Raw genomic sequence first — 19,275 nt, forward strand, 5'->3', positions numbered from 1 at the left:
TAACCTGCCCCTCTGGTCCCCACCGTGTTGCGTGGTCCCGTGGACCATTCTGGTCAGATCTAACGCCCAGCGCAGATTCTTAGGTGTGAGGTAAGGTGTGTGCTCTCACACATTGGGGTAGTGTCCTGCACTGCTGGCCCTCCGGGCTCCTCCCAGGAGTGAAGACGTGCCCACTTTCTTGGCATTGGAGGGTCTTCCCCTATGAGACTGGCTGGTCTTTGCTGCTGCTGCGTCCCCGGTCCCCCTGTGGATTCCTGGTGCCTCGTGTTTTCCCACCTGAAGGTTTCACTCTGCTGAGTGTTCTCTGCACTGAAAGTCTCTCCCTGTTGAGTGAGGCTGGGGCTCATCTTGGGGCGTGCCTGCAGCGAGGCGTGTGTGTGGCGAGTTTTCTCTCCAGCGTGTTCTTCGATGCCAGTTTCACGGATCTGACTTCTCCGTGAAACTTGGTCACAAGTGCTGTTTCCAAGATCCCTGAGGACAGATTCACTCTCTCACACATGTCCTGACCTGCTCTCACCAGGGAGGCTGTCTGTGTGGGCTAGTCCTGTACATGCATGACTCGGCCTGGGCGGGGGTCTCCTCCCCTGCAGCAGCTCTTGCATCAAAGGCCTGTCAGGTGGTCTCTGTGAGTCTGTGTGGCATCACTTCTGGGGCTGTCCCGCCCCAGGTGAGTGTCCGCTGCTGATGCCTCCTGCACACCTGTCTCTGGGTATTGCCTTCAGCACCACTTGGGGGCCCCTCCCTCCCTGCTGGGTCACCCACCTGCCCCCAAGGACCTGTGCCTGGAGGGGTCTTCGGGATGCTCCAAGCCCTGCTCAGTAGAGATGCTCCAGCCTGCTCTGGAAGGACTTCAGCTGTGCCTTCTCGGGTGGCACTTCTGAGCAGCCTCTCCCTCCCTGGGACCCACCGGCACTGCGGTGGGGGGTTGCTCCTCCAGGATTGGGGGGCTTGCTGGGTTCCCATTCCTTGCTAGATTCCCATCTCAATGCTCTGACCTGCGCTCTGGCCCGGGAGTCCTGGAGTTTTACCATGAGCCCTCTTGCTGTGGCTCCTTTCACTTGTATTTACACCTAGTTGCTTTAGACTTTAAGAAAACACAACAAACCCAGCTTCACTGACATGCAATTACTTGCATAAATGGAGTCCATTTCTCGAGTCTCCAACAGGGGAATTTGTCTGATGTTCACAATCCAGGTCGCATTTCTGTCCCCCTGAAAAAGCCCCGTCCTGCTCCTTCCCAGTCAGCGCCCCACCAGCCCAGGCAGCCGCCCCTTATACGCTTTGATGAAAGTGGAGTCTTCTGGTTTGCACCCTTTTTGTGTCTGGCTTCTGTCACTGAGCCAGTGTCTGGAATGGAGTCAGGTCTGGGGTCAGTGTGTGCACAGACCGCAGTGTGTGTGTCCCTGCCCTGTTGGGGACAGGGTGCCCCAGCTGCACAGTTAGAAACGAAGCTGCGGGGCCATTCAGTGTCAGTCTGTGTGCAGGTGCGTTCTCACCACTGTGAGTGACTCCTCAGGAGCGGTGTGGCCAGGTCACACGGGAGGTGCGTATTTAACTTCGCACTTTCCGCAAAATACTTTCCGAAGGGGTCGAGCCACTTCACGCTCCCTCTAGTGAGAGAAGGCCGTTCCAGGGCTCCCTGTGCCAGTGTGTCCCGTCTGGTCTGCACTGTAGTCCTGGGGGGACTGTAGTCCTGGGGGCAGGGGGGATGGTGGAGGGATCTCCGTGTGGCTTAGTTAGCGTTTCCCTAATGACCAAGGATGTTTGTCTGTATTCTTTTTTTTTTTTTTAATTTTACTTATTTATCTTTAGAGGGGAAGGGAAGGAGAGAGGGAGAGAAGTATCAATGTATGGTTGCCTCTTGTGCGTCCCCTGCTGTGAACTGGCCTGCAACCCAGGCATGTGCCCTGACTGGGAATGGAACCGTGATCGTCTGATTCGAAGGCCTGCGCTCAATTCGCTGAGCTACACCAGCCAGGCTGTCTGTATTCTTTTGTTAGGTGTTTGTTCAGAGATTTTCCCCAGTTTCTAATGAGGTCGTTTGTCTCAGTGAGCTGCAGAATTTTTAAAAGTACATGTGTTTACAGATCGAGCGCTTGTTGGATCGATGTTCTTGTGGTGCATTTCCTGTCTGAGTGTCAGGGTTGTGCTGGTCTTGGTGAGTTGGGAAGTGTTCCCTCCTCAATTTTTTGAAGAAGTTTGTATGCTTAGTATTATTTTGTCCTTAAATCTTTGGTGGAGGGATGGCCTGGAGTTTTCTTAGTGGACAGGTTTTTTATTATGGACTGAATTTCTGTAGTTCACATGTAAGATACTTAGGTTTTTTGTTTAATTTTGTGTCAGTTGGGAGCCTGTAACATTCAGTGGGTCTGTTGGTTTTGTTGAAGTTGTCCCATTTACTAGCCCAGAGTCCATGTTTCCTTACCCTGTAACGCGGGGCGTGTGTGGTTCACAATGAAGTCCCTGCTTGCCTCTGCCTTTGGTTTTTATCCATTTCTTCTGTTTTCTGTTCAATATCTCTTGTCTTAGGACTATTTTTTTTTTTAATTTTTTATTGTTTTTAGAAAGAGGAAGCGGGGAGAGAGAGGGACACACCGATGTGTTGTCCCACTCATTGACGCACTCATTGGTTTGTTCTTGGGTGCGCCCTGACCGGGGATGGAACGCGCAGCCTTGGTGCATCGGGACAAGGCTCCAACCAGCTGAGCCACTGAGGCGCCTGGCCAGGGCTTTGTCTTACTATGTTTTCTCTTCCACTTGGTTTGGATTTAATTTGCTCTCCTTTTTAGTTTGTTAAAGTAGGAAGTTCTTTTCTTTGTTTCTGATATAAACATGTAAAGCTGTGAACCCCCTGTAGCTGCTGCACCTGAACGTTTGCCTTGGGGTTGCCATCACTCTCCTTAAACTGTTGTGCTTCACTTGCAGATTCTTGTTTCATCAACAGGTTGTCCAGGAGATTCGAGTTCCCAAATATTTGGCGAACTAGATGGTTCTAGATATCCTTTAAACTCTTAAAATTTACTGTGGATCTCAAAGAATAAAAAAATTAATCTATCAATACTTACCATATTAGACATGAAACACAAATTTTAAAAATATTTGTTAATTCACTAAAAAAAAGTAAACTCACTTCATGTTAATATAAATAACGTATTTTTAATGAAAAGTAACTCTTCCGAAACAAAGAAGTGGTGATGTATTGCAATGCCTCTGGCTCCCTGGAAGACGGCCGGGCGCTGTCCCCTGCGGCCACAGGCGGTCTGTTGCGGTCTGGTGCTTATCGAAGTGGGAGACAGGCTGGCTTCGTGTGGACGGGCAGGTGGGTTGGAAGAGGAAGGAGTGTCTCGTCACCTTTTCAGACAGCTGTGCACATCTTTTTTTGATTCTGTACCAATGCCTGATAAGTGGTAGTTTCTCAAAGGTTAATTGCAGTGTGGAATTTGAAGCCATTATCAATTAATTAAAAAATTGACATATAATTCACGTGCTATAAAATTCACTATTTTAAGTGCACAGTTCAGTGGATTTTAATATATTCACCAGGTTGTACAGCTGTCACCAGTAGTTCCAAACATTTGTATCACGTCCCAGAAGAAGGCGTACCACCAGCGCTCATGCCCGGTCACCCCACGGGCCTTCTGTCCCTCCCTGTGGGTTGCCTGTTCTGGACACTTCGCGTATATGACGTCCTGTGCTGGCCTTTGGTGTCTGACTCCCTTGGCCCAGGACTCTCCGCCTCCTCCGTGCCATGGCCTCCGTCGTGCCGCGCCCACTTTCACGGCCGACTCCTGCTCTGTCCTGTGCGCTCACCCATTCCCCACTGCCGCACCCTTCGGTTGGGTGCACTTCTTGGCTCTTGTGAGCAATGCAGCTGTGAACGCTTGGGTACACATTTGGTCTGGGTGTGTTTTCCTTTGTCTTGGCTAGAGACCTCGGGGCAGAATGGCTGGGCCACATGGATCCTCTGTGTGTGACTCTCGGAGACCCGGCAGACTTTCTCACTGTGGCCGTGCCTTTTTCCATCCCACCAGCATCCCCGAGGCTTCCAGTTTTCCACATCCTTGTTAGCACTGATTTTCTGTTTTTTCTTTTTTATTAAGATTTTATTTATTTTAGAGAGAGGGGAAGGGAGGGAAAAGAGAGGGAGAGAAGCATCAGTGTGTGGTTGCCTCTCACACGCCCTCTACTGAGGACCTGACCTGCAACTCAGGCGTGTGTCCTGACTGGGAATCCAACTGGTGACCCTTTGGTTTGCAGGCCGATGAGTCCACTGAGCCACACGTACGTTTTTTGATTCTAGCCGTTCTGACGCTGGTGAAAGGGTGTCTAAGGGTGGTTTAGATTTGCGTTCCCCTGGTGATCAGTGACAGGGAGCCTCTTTCCATGTGCTTGTTGGCCATTTGTAAATTTGTTGAGAAATGTCTATTCAGCTCTTTTGCCCGTTTTAAAATTAAATTATTTGTCATTGTACTGTTGTAGTTCAGCTCTTTTGCCCGTTTTAAAATTAAATTATTTGTCATTGTACTGTTGTAGTTCTTTTGTACACTCTAACACCAGGGCAGTGAGCTCTGCTTCTCTCTCTTGCCTCCTTCCTGGCTCTCTGCTCTCCCGACTGGGAGACGTCACACACTGGCCACTGAGTCGCATGGATCTCACCAGTGTTGTCACCCCTCACGATGCCACATCCAAAGTTACGTGTGTCGGTGTCCCCACAGATCGGAGCAGGAAGTCCTTTCCACATTTCGTCGTGAGAAATGTAAACACACAGCAAAGTTGTGGTGCAGAGAGTAGCTGTGTGCCCACACCCGGGTGGTCCAGTTAGTATTATATGTCCTGGGTTTGCGACTACCTGTCTCTTCTAAGTCAGTTATTTTCATCTTTATTTATATGGGTTCTTCTCTGTCTCTTTCTTTTAAAAACAGTTTTCTACCTTCTCATCTGTGTTCTTCTTTAATGACAGCAGACTTGGTCTGTGCCTTTTCCTTGGGTCCCAGCTCCAACCCTGCGCCGCCCTGGCAGCATCAGTGAGCACTTTCCTCCATGGCAGTGTTTGTCATTTGCAGTTTTGATTTTACCTTTGACCTAATGACTCCGGGAGAGAGTACTTTAATTTCTGCCAAGTCATACTGACTGTTCAAGGAGTGTGCCGTGAACTTAGGGTTCAAGTTTATTTAGTGTTCTTATGGGGTCAGGAGCGTGTGAGCCAGGGTCAGGCTCTCCAGCAGCCTCCTCGTCAGTGGCCTCTGTTGATGGTGACGGAGGACGGTGCTGCGTGCGCACCGTGGGTGTGAGGTGGCAGCTGTGTGTGGTGCTCGGAGGCTGGCGCATCTGCTGCGCAGCAGTCGTGGGCCACATGGACTCCCAGGCTTCTGCATGTGCATCCCCTGTCTGGGTGCCCCTGCCTCTCGGAGTCGGGGTCAGGACAAGGGGGCGGGGCCCTGGCCGTGATGCAGACACCCTTGTTGGAAAGAAGCTGCCTTTTCAGTGTGTTTCTCTGCTCCTTTAGGTGAATCTTAAAATGAGAGAGATAACAGAGAAGGAAGTGAAGCTGAAACAGCAGCTGCTGGAGAGCCCAGCCCATCAGAAGGTAAGGCTGTTGGACTTCTCGGCACTGCCCCAGGCGAGCGCAGTCCAGGAGCGGTGTGTCCTCTTCCCTTTGCGACACCTCTCTTTTCACACAAGACAGGAACGGGTCTCCTGTGCCGTGGCATGCTGGCTCTGTGGCACCTTGGTGGCAGTGGGCACGCAGCCTGTACCCTTTCTCCCTGGCAGGGTGTCTTGTATGTAACCCAGGGGTGTTGGGAGGTATGGGGGTTCTGGAAGTCGGCTTCTGCAGATCGGCAAGTGAGGAGGTTGCCTACTGCCAACAGCACCTTGCACACCCGTACACTGCCTGGGAGGGCCTGGGAGGCTGGCGCTGTACCCTAAAACCCTCTGTGGGGTTCGGGCAGGCCCCGTGGTGCACCTGATGAGGGGGTGCAGGTAGTGCTGGTACATTCCGGTCATTGCTGTCCGTCCTTCCCCCGCATCAGTTTCTTTGCCAAGCACGTGTGTGACTGAATCCTCGTCCCTGGAATGCATGTGTGATGTGGCCCAGCCGTGTCTGCGGTCTGCCAGCGTCCCCTCCAGGCTGTGGGGACACGTGGGCACCACATGCGTGCCTGCTCTTGTTCCTCCTGCCCTCGGATGAGACAGATGGCGGACTGCACCTCTCCCGAGGCACGGCCTGCGTCGGTCCCTTCGTTGTGCCGCCTGAACTCCCGCAGGGGCTAGTGTCGTAGAGGTGCCCGCGACTTGCCACTTTGGAGCGTGGGCACTGATTTCCTTGTGTCCACGCTGTATCCACGTGCGTCTGATGTCCATCCACACGTGGGCCTGGCCTGCTGACACTTCTCTCCTGCCTTCTTCCTCCCTGCTTCCCGAGAAGTCTCCCTCCAAGTGGTACTGGAAGCTGGTGCCCGTAAGTGGACTCCGCGTGCACCGCGGCCATCAGACGCCATCCTGTGCCGTCGCCTGCTTCCATTCCCAGCCGCTCGCACTGCACCTGTCTCTTTTGTTTGATCGTCCTCCTGGTGTCGTGGTTGTCCTCGGTGTAGTGTGAGTGGTAGCTTGGCCAGGACTGAATGGCTGCATTTTGTAGCTAATGGCACTTGGAGCTCTGAGTTGCACTTCACAGATGGCGCACGGTGCGGTTCTGCCCGTGTTCGAGGCAGTGTCACAGCTAGTGTTTTACATTCCTGCTCGTGGACACGGAGTTACTCTCTGTGGTGGACGTGAGTGTAAGGACAGGGATGTTCTCTTTGCTGAGAAGGACTGATGGGACAAATTCTGAGTGACCCTTCATTCTGTCCATTCTGAGGGACCATCCCTAAGGTGGCATGCAGTGTCTCCATGTGTGACAGCCTGGTGACACAGGTGATTCTGGGTGGAAGGCCCTTCTCTGGCTCTCACACCCTTCCCAGGCAGGGGTTTCCCGAGTCCCAGGAACAGAGGTGCACCTTCCTGTAACTGGGAAGTGCAGGGGGCGGCTGGCTCTGTGGTCCCAGCCTGGAGGGAAAGGTGTGCATTTGCGGGGGGTCTGGAGCCCTCCTCCCTCTGTAGACTCTGTCCTCTGCCTCGTCCTTTTTTTCCACATCTGGGCGGCTTAGCCTCAGGTGGTGTCACACAGACGTTCCCCGGGAGACAAGCTGGTGGTGAGCAGTGCTGTGGGCTGTTGGGTAGCCGATGGTTTCGCTGTCTTTGGAGCATAGTGATAACCAGGAACAGAGCCCTTAATGAACATTCACACATCTTCTAGTTGTTTGACATCTGAAAGCTAAAAAGCTAAGTGTTAACATAGTCACGTGCTTTAGTGAGGAACCAGCCAGAACTTGAGTGGTGCTGTAGGAAGTGGGTTTCCGATGAGCGTAGGAGGGACTGGACGGTGTGACCAGGGCCGGCAGGCGCCCTTCCCATCCTTTTCAGCAGTTGTTCACTGTGACCTTCAGACCACGCATCCAGCAGACAGGCTAACGGGGACATGTGAGGGGAGGCCTGGTCCGGGCAGCAGGTTCCGAGGTCTCCCTGGCCACTGCAGCCCAGAGGGTTAGCAGACCTGACTGGAAGGCAGTTGGTTCCACAGGCGTTGCCCCGGTTTTAAGTTTGCTCCATCCATTTTCAGTTGAGAAACCATTTGCTTCACCGCATGCTGTGGTCGGTCACCCTGTGTGCTGTCTGTCCGTCCGTGTGGGAGCTGGCCTGGCGCATGCCCCAGCGTCTGCATGCTGGAGCCGGGACCTGCCTGTGTCATAGCCTGTGCCGCGGCCCCAGAGGCAAGTTACAGTCTGCGGCGAAACAGACCTAGTGACGCGAATGAAGCCTCAGTCGTTTCAAAAGAATGTCACAGAGCTTTACTACTCGGTATCAATTTTGATGATTCTGCACTGTGTGCTTATCGAGATACCGACTTGAAATTCCAGATTGTGAGAGACCCCTTCTCTGGGTTGGCCTCTGGCAGCCTCGTGCTCCGTGCCGCCAGGACAGGCTGCTGGTTTCTCCCTCCAGTCCGTCTGGTGTGTTTCCCTCCTCTGGGGAAGTGTGGCTGCGGAACATGTCACGTCGTAAAGCTGTTTGGTGAATGTTAATGCAGAAAACTGGACAGCAGGACGTGTGGGGCGGGTGCCCACGCCCCACCCCTTGGTGGCATGGTCTGTGCGCCTCACCTGCCCCTGGGTGACGGGGGGCTGGGGCAGCCCAGCTCGGCACACGGTCCCCTGAGTGTGGAGGTGGACCCCACAAAGCACCTGTCCTGCATGGCACCCCGCATGGCTGGGCTCAGTCTGCTGCCGCTTCGTTGCTGCCCCATTGACGTAGGATGTGAAAGCTCTCAGACTGTACACCGGTGCCATTTTGTATTTTTTAAAATGGCCTAATGAGGTGAACACTGCTAATCCTGAGAAAAGTAACTGTGATTCAGAGGCTTCCAAGCGTGAGGATGTTCACACTTGCCTCTCATCTGTGTGCGGCATGCAGTGCGGGGCAGAGCGGCCGCGTCTGCTGCCTACCCTGGTCTGTGCTGCGATACTTCAAGGGCAGGAGGCCCTGCCGTTGTGAACAGGGGCTCCTGTCACCCAGTGCAGCCAAGGAGCGCAGTGCCCGGCCTTGACACTTGTGCCCCAGGTGGAGGTGTAAAGTGTGTAGCCCAGGCAGTCTGAGCATTCTCCCACGATGGCCTTGTGCCTGGCACTCTCCGGCGGGCGTTATGTGACCTCTTGGTGTAACAGGCTCCTGTGGCGTGGGCGGTAGTGAAGGTACCTCATGTGTAGAGACTGTCTTCCTTTTGTTAACCACAGGTGCGCTACCGCCGTGAGCACCTGTCCACGAGGCAGCCACCCTACTTCCCACTGCTGGAGGACCTGATGCGGGACGGCAGTGATGGGGCCGCGCTCCTGGCTGTGGTGCACTACTACTGCCCGGGGCACATGAAGCTGGACGGTGAGTGCGGAGCCCCGGGCACACCCGGAGGCTTGTGGGCCCACGCGTGTGACAGCCCAGAGCATCACACCTCCCAGTCCCTAGTGCCAGCAGGGGCGGTGTGCACGCAGCCCAGTCAGGTGTGATGTTCACACCAGATGGTGACAGCACAGGGCTGTGAGTGTAGTCCTTGTGACTTCACTTTGGTCTCAAGCACGGCCTGGTTTTGTCAGCCCTGCCACAGGGGTTTGAAACAGGTGGCCCCGGGTGTGGGGTGGAGAACAGGTAAAGCTTGCATCTGTCCTCAGGCCGTGATGAGTGACCCTCATGCTTGTCAGTGATGCCAGGTGTCCCTGCAGGGTGCCCCCAGCCCGACAGGGGAAGGGAGAGCGAGTTGACGCTGTGAACGGTGCCATGGGGTGGGCCACGGGGACAGGAATCCCAGCGGGTTTGCTAAGCACTCTTCTCTTTGAGGCAGGAAGTGCAAGGCTGAGAGAATGGCCAGAACACAACCCCACGCATGATGTGTTCGTGTTAGATTCTAGTGCTGGGGGTTGAGCTGGTGACAGTTCTGCTCCTGCTTCAAGTACGAAAGTGCTGGGTAGTGTGGTCTATAGACAAAATCGTTTTTTTAATGTGCATTTTATTTATTTATTTATTTATCTTTTAGAGGGGATGGGAAGGAGAGAGGGAGAGAAACATCAATGTATGGTTGACTCTAGCGCTTCCCCTGCTGGGAACTGACCTGCAGGGAACCAGCCCTCAACCCAGGCATGTGCCCTGACTGGGAATCGAACCTCGATTGTCTGGTTCGCAGGCCCGCGCTCAATCCACTGAGCTACACAAAATCATTTTTAAAATACATAGTTGAACTTGAGAGAAAGGGAGAGTCAGGTTACCAGGAGAGGGTCTTAGAGTGAAAAACTCTGAATTGGCACCTGGCCGCCCTGGGCCTTTTGGGCCTGTCATGCTTATCTGGCCTTGGGGGGCCGTGGGTGGGTGGGGGTGTGAGCAGGACCCTGGAAGGGACTGGGGAAAGCGCCTCTGTCATCCAGGAAAGGACTAGGGAGCTTGTCAGGTGCTTGGGCACTTGGGCTGGGGGTGGGGGTTACCGGCGTGGATGCGGTTAAGGCCACAGCAGAAGCCTCAGCCGAGCAGTGCTCGACAGCTTCCCACAATGCAGCTGTGCAGCTGGGAACCAGGGTCCGGGGGTGCAGCCTCTCCTCCCAGCCCTCTGACGTGTGCATTCTCAGAAACCAAAGACTGTGTCTCTTGGGTCACCTCAGGAGCCATGCTGGGGTCAGCTGGTCTGCACCCTAAGGACAGGGTTGCTGTCTGCCGCTCACTGGTGTGTTCCAGCCGTCAAAGCTGTGCTTGGGACGGCTTGGGCATGGTGGCCAGTTGCAAATAGATGAGTGGGCGGTGTCCCTCCCTGCCAGGCCTGTGAGACACAGCTCTGAGTGCCAGGGAGAGGGCACTGGTAGCCTGTTCCTCGGTGCATGTTCTGGAAAAGAAAGATTTTTTTGAGTTAATGAACTAGGCTGATTTCAGTGCATTAGCAAAAACATGACATGAGGACGTTTATGTCCTGAGAATGCAGGACATGAGCCCAAGGAAGGTTGTGGGGAGGGTGATGAAGAGTGGGTTCCTCAGAGGAGGAGGGCCTGGGACCCCTCTGGGCTCTGAACAAGGAGCACCCACGGCAGGGAGCAGAGGCAGTCAACCTGGGCAGCCAGCCGGCTCCCAGGTCGGGGGCATTTGAAGTGTTAGATGGACTGAGCCGAGGAAAGGCGGGAGACTCGACTGGAGCCAGAACTACAAGATGAATGAACTTGGGAGAAAAATACATCCGTGTTGTTTACCAGTGTTTGCTCAGCCCTCAGCCTATCCAGAAGCCTGTGTCATAGAACTGCCCCAAAGAGGAGGCCAGGGCTCTGTAGGAGGGTGACCCCTGACCCTGGGAGCAGAGTGTGGAGCAGAGCATACTGGAAGAGGACAGGCCACGCCCCCTGCCAGTACAGAGTGGAAGCCCATGGAAGGTCCTAGAAGACAAGAACTGAGCAGCGGGACGCCTCCTGCATGATTGCCTCAATAGGCCTAGTACAAAATGGTCTGTTAGAAGTACTGCCCCTGTGTGATGGATGCTCTTGTCCTGCAGGTGATTCGATCTGACCCCATAGAGGTTCGTGGTTCAGTCTGCCTCGGATGTGGTTTTGTAAGAGGCAGGTTCTCAGCCAGATGGGATGGGGCAGCAGCCCTGCTCTGCCCTCCTGCCCTGCATGGGGGGTCAGCTCACAGGAATGTCATGGCCACTGAGCTCTTAGTGGTGCTTTGTGTTCAGTTCAATGAGAAAGATAAGACCCTCTGGAAGAGATGACGAACTTTGTTGAAAGGCCAAGAATCGGTATAAAGATTGTAATCTCCCAGCTGGTTCATAATTTATTGCCAATCTAGTAGATACTTTTCTTTTTTTGAAAAGTTGACATTGTAATTTAAAAACTAGTGAGGAAGAGCAAAGGCCAAAGGGACAAAGCTAATCTTTGTCGCATTTTATTTTGATACAAGTTTAAATTTCCAGAGGTGGGCAGGAGGAGTTCCTGCACGTCTGTACCCAGATGTTCCAGGTGGCACCTTTGGTCCCGCCCATGTTCTCTTTGTCCCCCTCTGGCCCTTGAGAGGACCTTGGAGGGCACAGGCATCTCTGTCGCAGCAGGTGTCAGGGGAGTCAGCTGCAGCGCGGTAGCGGTGCTCACCGCATCTGCTTCCCATCTTGCCGGCTGGTCCGGCACGTCCTGTCCCAGTCATTCCCCATCCAGGTTCACCACTGCTGCTTTAGCACTGTGGGCTCCTGGTGGGGTCTGGAGCTGCTCCCCGGCCCTTTGTCTTTCTTTCTCTCTTTTTCAAGATTTTATTAATTTTATAGAGAAGGGAAGGAAGGGAGAAAGAGAGGGAGAGAAACATCAGTGTGTGGTCACCTCTTGCACGTCCCTTACTGGGGATGTGTCTTGCAACCCAGGCATGTGCCCCGACTGGGAATATTTTCAAAGACTCCAGGTCATTGAGTTTGTTGAATGTCTCTTTTTGGGTTTGTACAGTGTTTTCTGCAGAGGAGATGCAGTTTTAGTAAGACTGTTGCAGAGTGACGTGTCTTCCCATCGCATGTGATCCAGGGGCCTGATGTCAGTGTGCCCTAAGCCGCTGACACCGGCTTTGGCCAGTTGGTTCCGGCGGTGTGTGATGGGTTTCTCCACTCTGAAGCCGTTCCACTTTTGCTTTGCAGTTAACTGGTGGTTTTGGGGAGAGGCTCTGAGACCATCAACATCCAGGTGCCTCTTCCATCCCTTACCCATGTCCTCAAACAGCGGGGTGCTGTGTCCTTTCTCCATGGCCTTGCTTATTCCTGTGTTCTTTTGTGTCAGGACAGCCTGGTGGGTTACAGTCCCTCGCGCTGGTAAGAACATGGGGTACTTGCTGTACAAAGGCCACGCTTTGTTTAACTTGACGTCAGCTAAGCCAGTGTGATTTAGGCTCAGGAGTAGTTGCATGGCTCTCTGCAGGGGGCCCCACAGCTAATAGGAAGGAGGCTGGCCAGTTGGATCACTTAAATTACGAAACAGCACACACGATGGGAACGACGCTTGTCTGTAGCCATGTTAAAATTGAGTGTGGTGACACGGGCACTCTTGACAAGGGCGTGATAAACTGTACCCGTGAAACAGTGCTGGACAGAAGGTCATCCGTCATGCAGTCCTTTTGTGACCACAGTACAGAAGGAGTTCCTCCTGGTCAGTAAGAGAAAGGCAGACCAGCCAGAGGCACAAAGAGAACAGGCTTTTCACGAAGAGGGGGGTGTCGAATCCACAGCAGGCACCAGGGACACACCTTGTACACCCACCCAGTGGAGGTGGGGTTGGGGAGTACCAGGCTCCGGAGTCAAGGTGGGTCGGCCTGGTGTGGGCAGAGCTCCCCTTCTCGGGGTGTGTAAGTGCAAACAGCACACACAAGATTGGTGTTCATGTCATTTTCATAATAGTGAAAATTGCGCAGTACCGTGTAGCTGTTAAAATGAATGAAGTCCGCCCACATCAGTGTAGATCTGTTTGGAAACATAACGCTGAGTTTGGGGAACAAATAGGCTACAAAATGATAGGTATATTGTCATCGAGAATGTAGGTTTAAGAAAGTCACATGAGCAGTGGGTTGCGCGTGGACTTGTTATTCATGCACCCAGCGAGTGGGGTGGAAACACTGGCCCCGCCCGGGAGGAGCCTCCCAGCCTTCGGGGAGCAGCTGCCTGGGGAGCTGCGTTCCACAGTGTCTGTGGTTTCATTACTGAGAACAGGGTCTGAGTCGGATACGGTGCGATGGTGACGTGCCTTCCATCTGGGTGCAGGGCACCTGGGGGCTGACCTGTGTGCTTGTAATATTTCATGATCATAATTTTTTAAAAGATTGTATTTATTTATTTTTAGAAGGGATAGGAGGGAGAGAAACATCAATGTGTGGTTGTCTTTCATGTGCCCCCTAGTGGGGACCTGGCCCACAACCCAGGCATGTGCCCTGACCGGGAATAGAACCCATGACCCTTTGGTTTGTAGGCCGGCGCTCACTCCACTGAGCCACACCAGCCAAGGGCTCATGATCATAATTTTAAATAAAAGAAACATCTCTCAGCAGTAGAAACGTCCAGTTACTCAGCCTACACCCAGTGTCTCCAAGGGTCCCTAGAACTGGGGTGTTGTCTCGGACGGAAGTCGCAGGATCAGGCTGCCTCGAATCCTACTTGTGCCTGTTTCCAAACCCTCAAAAATGACTTCTGAGGGTTTGCCACCTATCTGCCCACCTACTAATTTACAGGCAGAATTAACCTACATCATCACTCTGGCTACTTCTAATTTAGTCTTTAGTGGTCTTGTCCAAGGGTCCCCCACTCACACTCCAGGGACTAGTGAGAGGGGTGTTTTAATGGCCCTCGAGACCCCCACGCTGGGATTTGTCGACTGGGGGTCTGGCACCCCGCAGAGCAGCAGGGATGGAAAACTGGCCTGCCCCGGGCACTGCTCCCCACAGGCTCCCGGACTCCGTGTCAGGAGTGTCACTCTGTCATCTCAGTTTTGCACCCCGCCATCAGTGGCTAAGCGTTTCCCAGCTTTATCCCATCCTTTTGAAATGGAACGGTGGTGGTTACTGCCCATTCTGGAAGCCCAGTTTTAAAGTCTCAAGTAATTTTTGCTATGTCTTTTTTATGTTAACAGTTTAAGTGAAATCCTAGAGATTTCTCAGGTCGTTTTGTTGAGTGTTTTCTTCCTGTAGTTGTTGTTACTTGTAACACTCACTGTGGTGTTTAAATCTCTCAGTGTTGTAACCTGTCTCCACTGCCTGCCTGGAAAATGTTTCTCAGTTTGGAATTTTCTATGCATACACACACTTATGAATCAGAATACCTTTATAATAAGTTGTAGTGTTCTTTTTTTCTATTAGATATATGCCTGAAGGAGGTAACATCCATGGCTGACAGTCTGTATAACATTCGGCTTCTGAGAGAATTCTCAAACGAATACCTTAACAAATGCTTTTACCTCACTTTAGAGGATATGCTGTACGCTCCCTTAGTGTTGAAGGTAAGAATGAGTTTTTAAATGACGCACATTTTTAAAACCTCATGTGAATAAGCTGCTTATCATGACCTTGGTTTTGTGGTGTTTCCTTGTAGCCCAACGTTATGGTTTTTATAGCCGAACTCTTCTGGTGGTTCGAGAATGTCAGACCAGATTTTGTCCAACCCAGGGACATTCAAGAGCTGAAAGATGGTGAGTGACGGCTGCTTTCTGCTGAGAGATTCCCACGCTTGGAAGGCGTCCCTGGCTGCTTCCTAGGTTTGCATGTGGCAGTGGTGTCTGAGTTTAAATGGCCTCTGTGGGAGTGCAGGCAGTGCCCTTCGCTGCCTTTTTAGCGCCCTCCTACCTGGTACTCAGCCTGTGCAGCTTGGGGCCCGACCTTGTCCCAGAACCAGAGCTGAGCAGCCGCAGGATTCTGATGGGCTTCCTTGGTAGGAGGCGTAGCTGTGCTGAGTCTGCTGGCCGTTTCTACCTGCAGGGTCTCACATTTGCCCCGCCCACAAGGCAGAACACACCCATGTTCAGTAGGTGGGCCCCCTGTAGTCCAGGCTTCCCCCACCAGGTGAGTAGGAACCCATCTAGATCAGTGCGCCAGCTGGTGTTGTTGTGAGAGGCGGCGTTCAGATTCATTGAAAATTTTTTTAAGACAGTATGTTCACTCATTTTATGATGGGTGATATACAGCTGCACCTGCCCACACCATGCTGAGAGTGTGTTCAGTTTTTGACCCAAATCAGCATAACCCCCGTGCCCCACTCTCCTTGTTCACCTGACGTCACCCTGAGCAACTATTTTATTTTTGCCTGGCTTAAAAAAGTCCTCAAAGGGAAACATTTTGCTGATGTGAAAGAGCTGAAACAAGAAACTGCAGAAGCACTAAAAGGTATCAAAATAGACAAGTTCAAAAACTGTTTTGAGCCTTGGCTGGTGTGGCTCAGTGGATTGAGTGCCAGCCTGCGAACCAAAGGGTTGCTGGTTCGATTCCCAGTCAGGGCAGATGCCTGGATTGCTGGCCAACTCAGGTCACCAGTAGGGGGCATGTGAGAGGAAACCATGTATTTTCTAAAAAGCCCCCCAAATTGTTTTGAGCAGTGGGGAAACGTCTCAGTAGGTGCATTGCATCAAATGGAAAGTACTTTGAAGGTGACTGCAGTTTAAACATGTGAGAATAAATATACAATTTTTTATAAATGAATGTCAGGTCCCCCCTCATATAAAGCTTTTAGGAGGCAATATGTGAGAGTGTGTTCTTGCCTTTCTGATTTCTTATATTAAACATTAGCCACAAAGGAAAAAATGATTCAGCCATATTAATATTAAAATAAGTTTTTTTTATTAGAAGATTGTAAAAAAACCAATAAAAATAAATTAGCTGTTCAAGGGGAGAAGATATGTGGCCACTGCCAATGAAAACTGGCACTTAGGATATGTAGAAAGCTCAGTCACAGCGGTGGGCAAAAGAAAAATCTGCAGAAAAATGAGCGGAAGACTTGACCTTGACCAGGCACTTCATGAAAGTAGGACTCCATGTGCCCACTTGCTCGTGGAATGATGCTCACCTCAGTAGTCCCAACTGAAGTCATTTGTGACCCCACCAGATTGCGGAGGGACAGCCGAGCAAAGCCAGGTTTGAGCTGTGCCGAGGGCATGTCTCTCCACCTGTCCCCAGCTTGGACACCTTGGTGTCTCCCCTCACTGGGAGCCAGCAGCCAGTTCTGCCTCCCAGTTCAGCCCCACCCCAGCACCGACAAGTGTCCTGGGAGGTCACGCTCCACACCCACCCACCTCTGCTGTGGGCTCCACTGCTTTCTCAGGAGCCCCTGACTCCCTTCCTCCTGGGCATGCAACGCACCCAGCAGCCAGTTGTGGAGCAGAGTGGGGTGCAGAGTGCTATGGGGGTGGGTGCTACGTGGCTGCCTGCAGAGTGCTGTGCCGTGTGCTGCACTCAGAGCGCCGGACCCCCTGAGGTGGATACGCTCTTTGGCACTGTTAGGGGGTGGGCTTGGAGGCTGCGGGGCAGGTAGAAGGGAGCGAAGGCATGAGCGAAGCCGCGCATGTCTTGCTGATGACTTGCCCACTGGGCCTCCGAACACAGGCCCCGCCTCCTTGGCCTTCAGGAGTGCACAGCAGTTGGTCACTCCTCTCACGCATGTGGGCTGTGATTAGTCTGTGCACACTGCTCACTAGGTCCCTGCTGCACATACGTCTTGGGCAGACCCCCAAATTGCCTTTCCCCTGACCTGGCGTCCCCTGGCTGCTGCCTGGCCCTGCTGGCTCCCCTGTTTGGTTTCTTCCTCCCTGTCAGGGCCAGCCCATGCTGGGGGCCAGAGGGTGGGCCAGGCTTGTAGGGCCACATGCTATCTTCTTGCCAGAGGCCTCGGCAGGTCTCCAAGCACAGGGCAGGGGTGTGGCGTATGGCTGGTTCCTACCGGCAGGCGTGTCCTCTTGTGCAGATGCTCAGAGCTCCAGAGAGTCTGGGAATTCAGGTCCTCAAGACCCAGAAGTCCCTTCCCCATGTGTCAGGATCCATGTGACAGCCCCCCCACGGCCAGCTTTCCCGACCGCCAGTCCCCGGGCCACCACGGAGTGCAGCTCAGTGATGTGGGCCTCATGCAGTTCTTGGCTGCCTATTGCTGTCTCCTTACCCTCCAAGCAGGCTCAGGCCAGCCAGCCACTGCCTGGGGACCACCCCCTGTGCCAGGGCCATCTGGTCTCCAGTTGCCATGCTGCTGGGGCCTTGTTGCCAGCTGTCCAGGGATGGTCCGGCCTCCATGTCCAGTTCCCACCTCCCTGGACTGGCCCTGGAACCACTGTCCCGGGCCAGCACTTGGGGAGCCACCTTGGAGATGGGGCTCCTGGTCAGCTCTGGAGCTGATGCGGCCGCTGGGTGGTGGGTTACTCGCTACAGGCTGCTTGTTGGTGGCGACACTCCAGCCGGTTTCACTGCTTCGTGTTCTAGCTTGTATTGTGTCTTTACGTTTTGATACAATGTTCATAGTAGTCATTGCTACAGAATATGTTTGTTGAACTCGAAACCAGTTTTTTTTTGGAGAAGTTTGGTTTCAAGTAAAAGTAGAATTATTTTTGGTGCTTATAAAAGTTGCAGGGTATTTTGGGTACTTCCTGTTAATGTAAGTAACTGTAAATAATGAGTATTTCTGTACAATTTCTGTTTCTGCAGTGAAGACAGTGTCACACCAAAAAAGCACTCGGCCCCCTGTCCCCATCTCCAACGCCACCAAGCGCAGCTTCCTGGGCAGCCCCGCGGCGGCAAGCCCGGCTGAGCTGCAGCCCCCAACCCCACTGCCAGCCGAGGGCTGCCACCGGCACCACCTGCACCCAGAGGAGCCCGAACATCTGTAAGTCCCTCTGCTCTTGGAGTTAAGTTACTGTCCTGCTGCTCTTTTCCTGTGACTGGGAGATGGTGTGCCGTACCCCCATTTCATCAGACTACCCCAGAAGTCAGGGTGTCCCCCAGCTGCAGTTTGGGTTGTTCATCCAAGTTTGAAGTGGTTGGCATTCTTTTGGTTCTTTCTTTTTAATAACTAATTTTTCCCAAAGAATCAGGGAATTTCTCACAGACGGGGTGAACTCGTGATGTTCTCTGTAGTTTTTTTTGCATTTGCTTTTGAACTTGAAGGTGGCTAAACCAGTGGTTTTTCTCTCTGGTTCTTTCTTCTAAATTAGGGGAAGAGGGGCTTCTGCTTTTAGCCCGTCTCACCCTTTGCTGCCACTGAGGCAGAAACAGCAGAAGACGGTGCAGGGAGAAGACCTGCCCGGTAAGGCCTCCTTCCCTCTCCTTCCTACAGCAGCCTGTCCAGACAGCGGTCCTCGAGGTTAGACTCTTACTGTACGCAGCAGTCCCAGTTAACGCTGTGGCAGAAAAAATGACATTGGTGTTGACGTGCTTTGGACTTTGTCGTTTTCGTAGTGGAAACACCACTAAATTCCAGTAAACTGCGTCTACAGAAAGTACACAGAAAGTTGCTGTGTTGTACTAAGTGCAAACTGAGATGTACTGATGCTCACTTAAAGTCCTGATTATTGTGGCTCATGGTTCACACTGATCACTGTTGAGGTGCACGCCATGTGCCCTTGACACCGTTGAGTTGCATGTTGCCGTGATCTGCTTTCCTTGGGCAGTTCGGGGTGAGTTACGGTACATTCCCATGAGAATTGGTTCTTGGGCTGAAAGAGTTTTAAGTGGCACAGAATTGGTTACTTACCACTGCACACATTAACCACTTTCTCCACCTGCAGATCAGCGGCACCGGTCCAATTCCTTGACTCGAGTGGACGGGCAGCCACGGGGAGCAGCAGTAGCGTGGCCAGAAAAAAAAAACAGGTGAACTGCCAGCCTAGTCTCAAATCAACTTATGTGGGAAAAGTCCCTTAGACTGACAGCTGTCTCCTGCCGTGGCCCGGGACCCCAGGCACCGGGACGTTTCCTGCGGCTTCTGCTGCTCTGGAGGGAGGGCGTCGTAACGGGTGGGGGCACAGCTGATGGAGTCAGAAGCAGGTGTGAGGACCCAGCAGGCAGTGCCAGGGTTTGCAGAAGTGTGAGCTAGTGCTGCTCCTCACAGTGTTAACTTGACTTCAGGAAGTGTAGTCATTTTTCATGCATTGGGTTTCCTATTGCAACATTTAATCAGCTTAAAGTTTTCCACTTTAATTTCCAGTACGATATTGATTAATAATGATAACT

At 52.7% G+C, this 19,275-nt stretch overlaps 1 protein-coding gene across 2 annotated transcripts in view; it reads left to right on the plus strand.

Annotated features, from left to right (window-relative positions):
- Positions 1–19,275, plus strand: part of CAMSAP1 (calmodulin regulated spectrin associated protein 1) — a 51,886-nt gene that overhangs the window by 21,853 nt on the left and 10,758 nt on the right. Inside the window, exons 4-11 of one of the 2 annotated variants that reach the window (XM_053667753.1) lie at positions 5,507–5,587; positions 6,428–6,460; positions 8,832–8,973; positions 14,434–14,573; positions 14,666–14,762; positions 17,752–17,929; positions 18,258–18,349; positions 18,831–18,915. In XM_053667753.1, coding sequence (XP_053523728.1) covers positions 5,507–5,587; positions 6,428–6,460; positions 8,832–8,973; positions 14,434–14,573; positions 14,666–14,762; positions 17,752–17,929; positions 18,258–18,349; positions 18,831–18,915 — 848 coding nt within the window. The remainder of the gene's footprint in view (positions 1–5,506; positions 5,588–6,427; positions 6,461–8,831; positions 8,974–14,433; positions 14,574–14,665; positions 14,763–17,751; positions 17,930–18,257; positions 18,350–18,830; positions 18,916–19,275) is intronic. The other variant, XM_037127694.2, reaches the window with a different exon arrangement.

This window comes from Artibeus jamaicensis, unplaced genomic scaffold, assembly GCF_021234435.1.
Source record: "Artibeus jamaicensis isolate MK-2021 breed Jamaican fruit bat unplaced genomic scaffold, CSHL_Jam_final contig_471, whole genome shotgun sequence".
Lineage (NCBI taxonomy): Eukaryota > Metazoa > Chordata > Mammalia > Chiroptera > Phyllostomidae > Artibeus > Artibeus jamaicensis.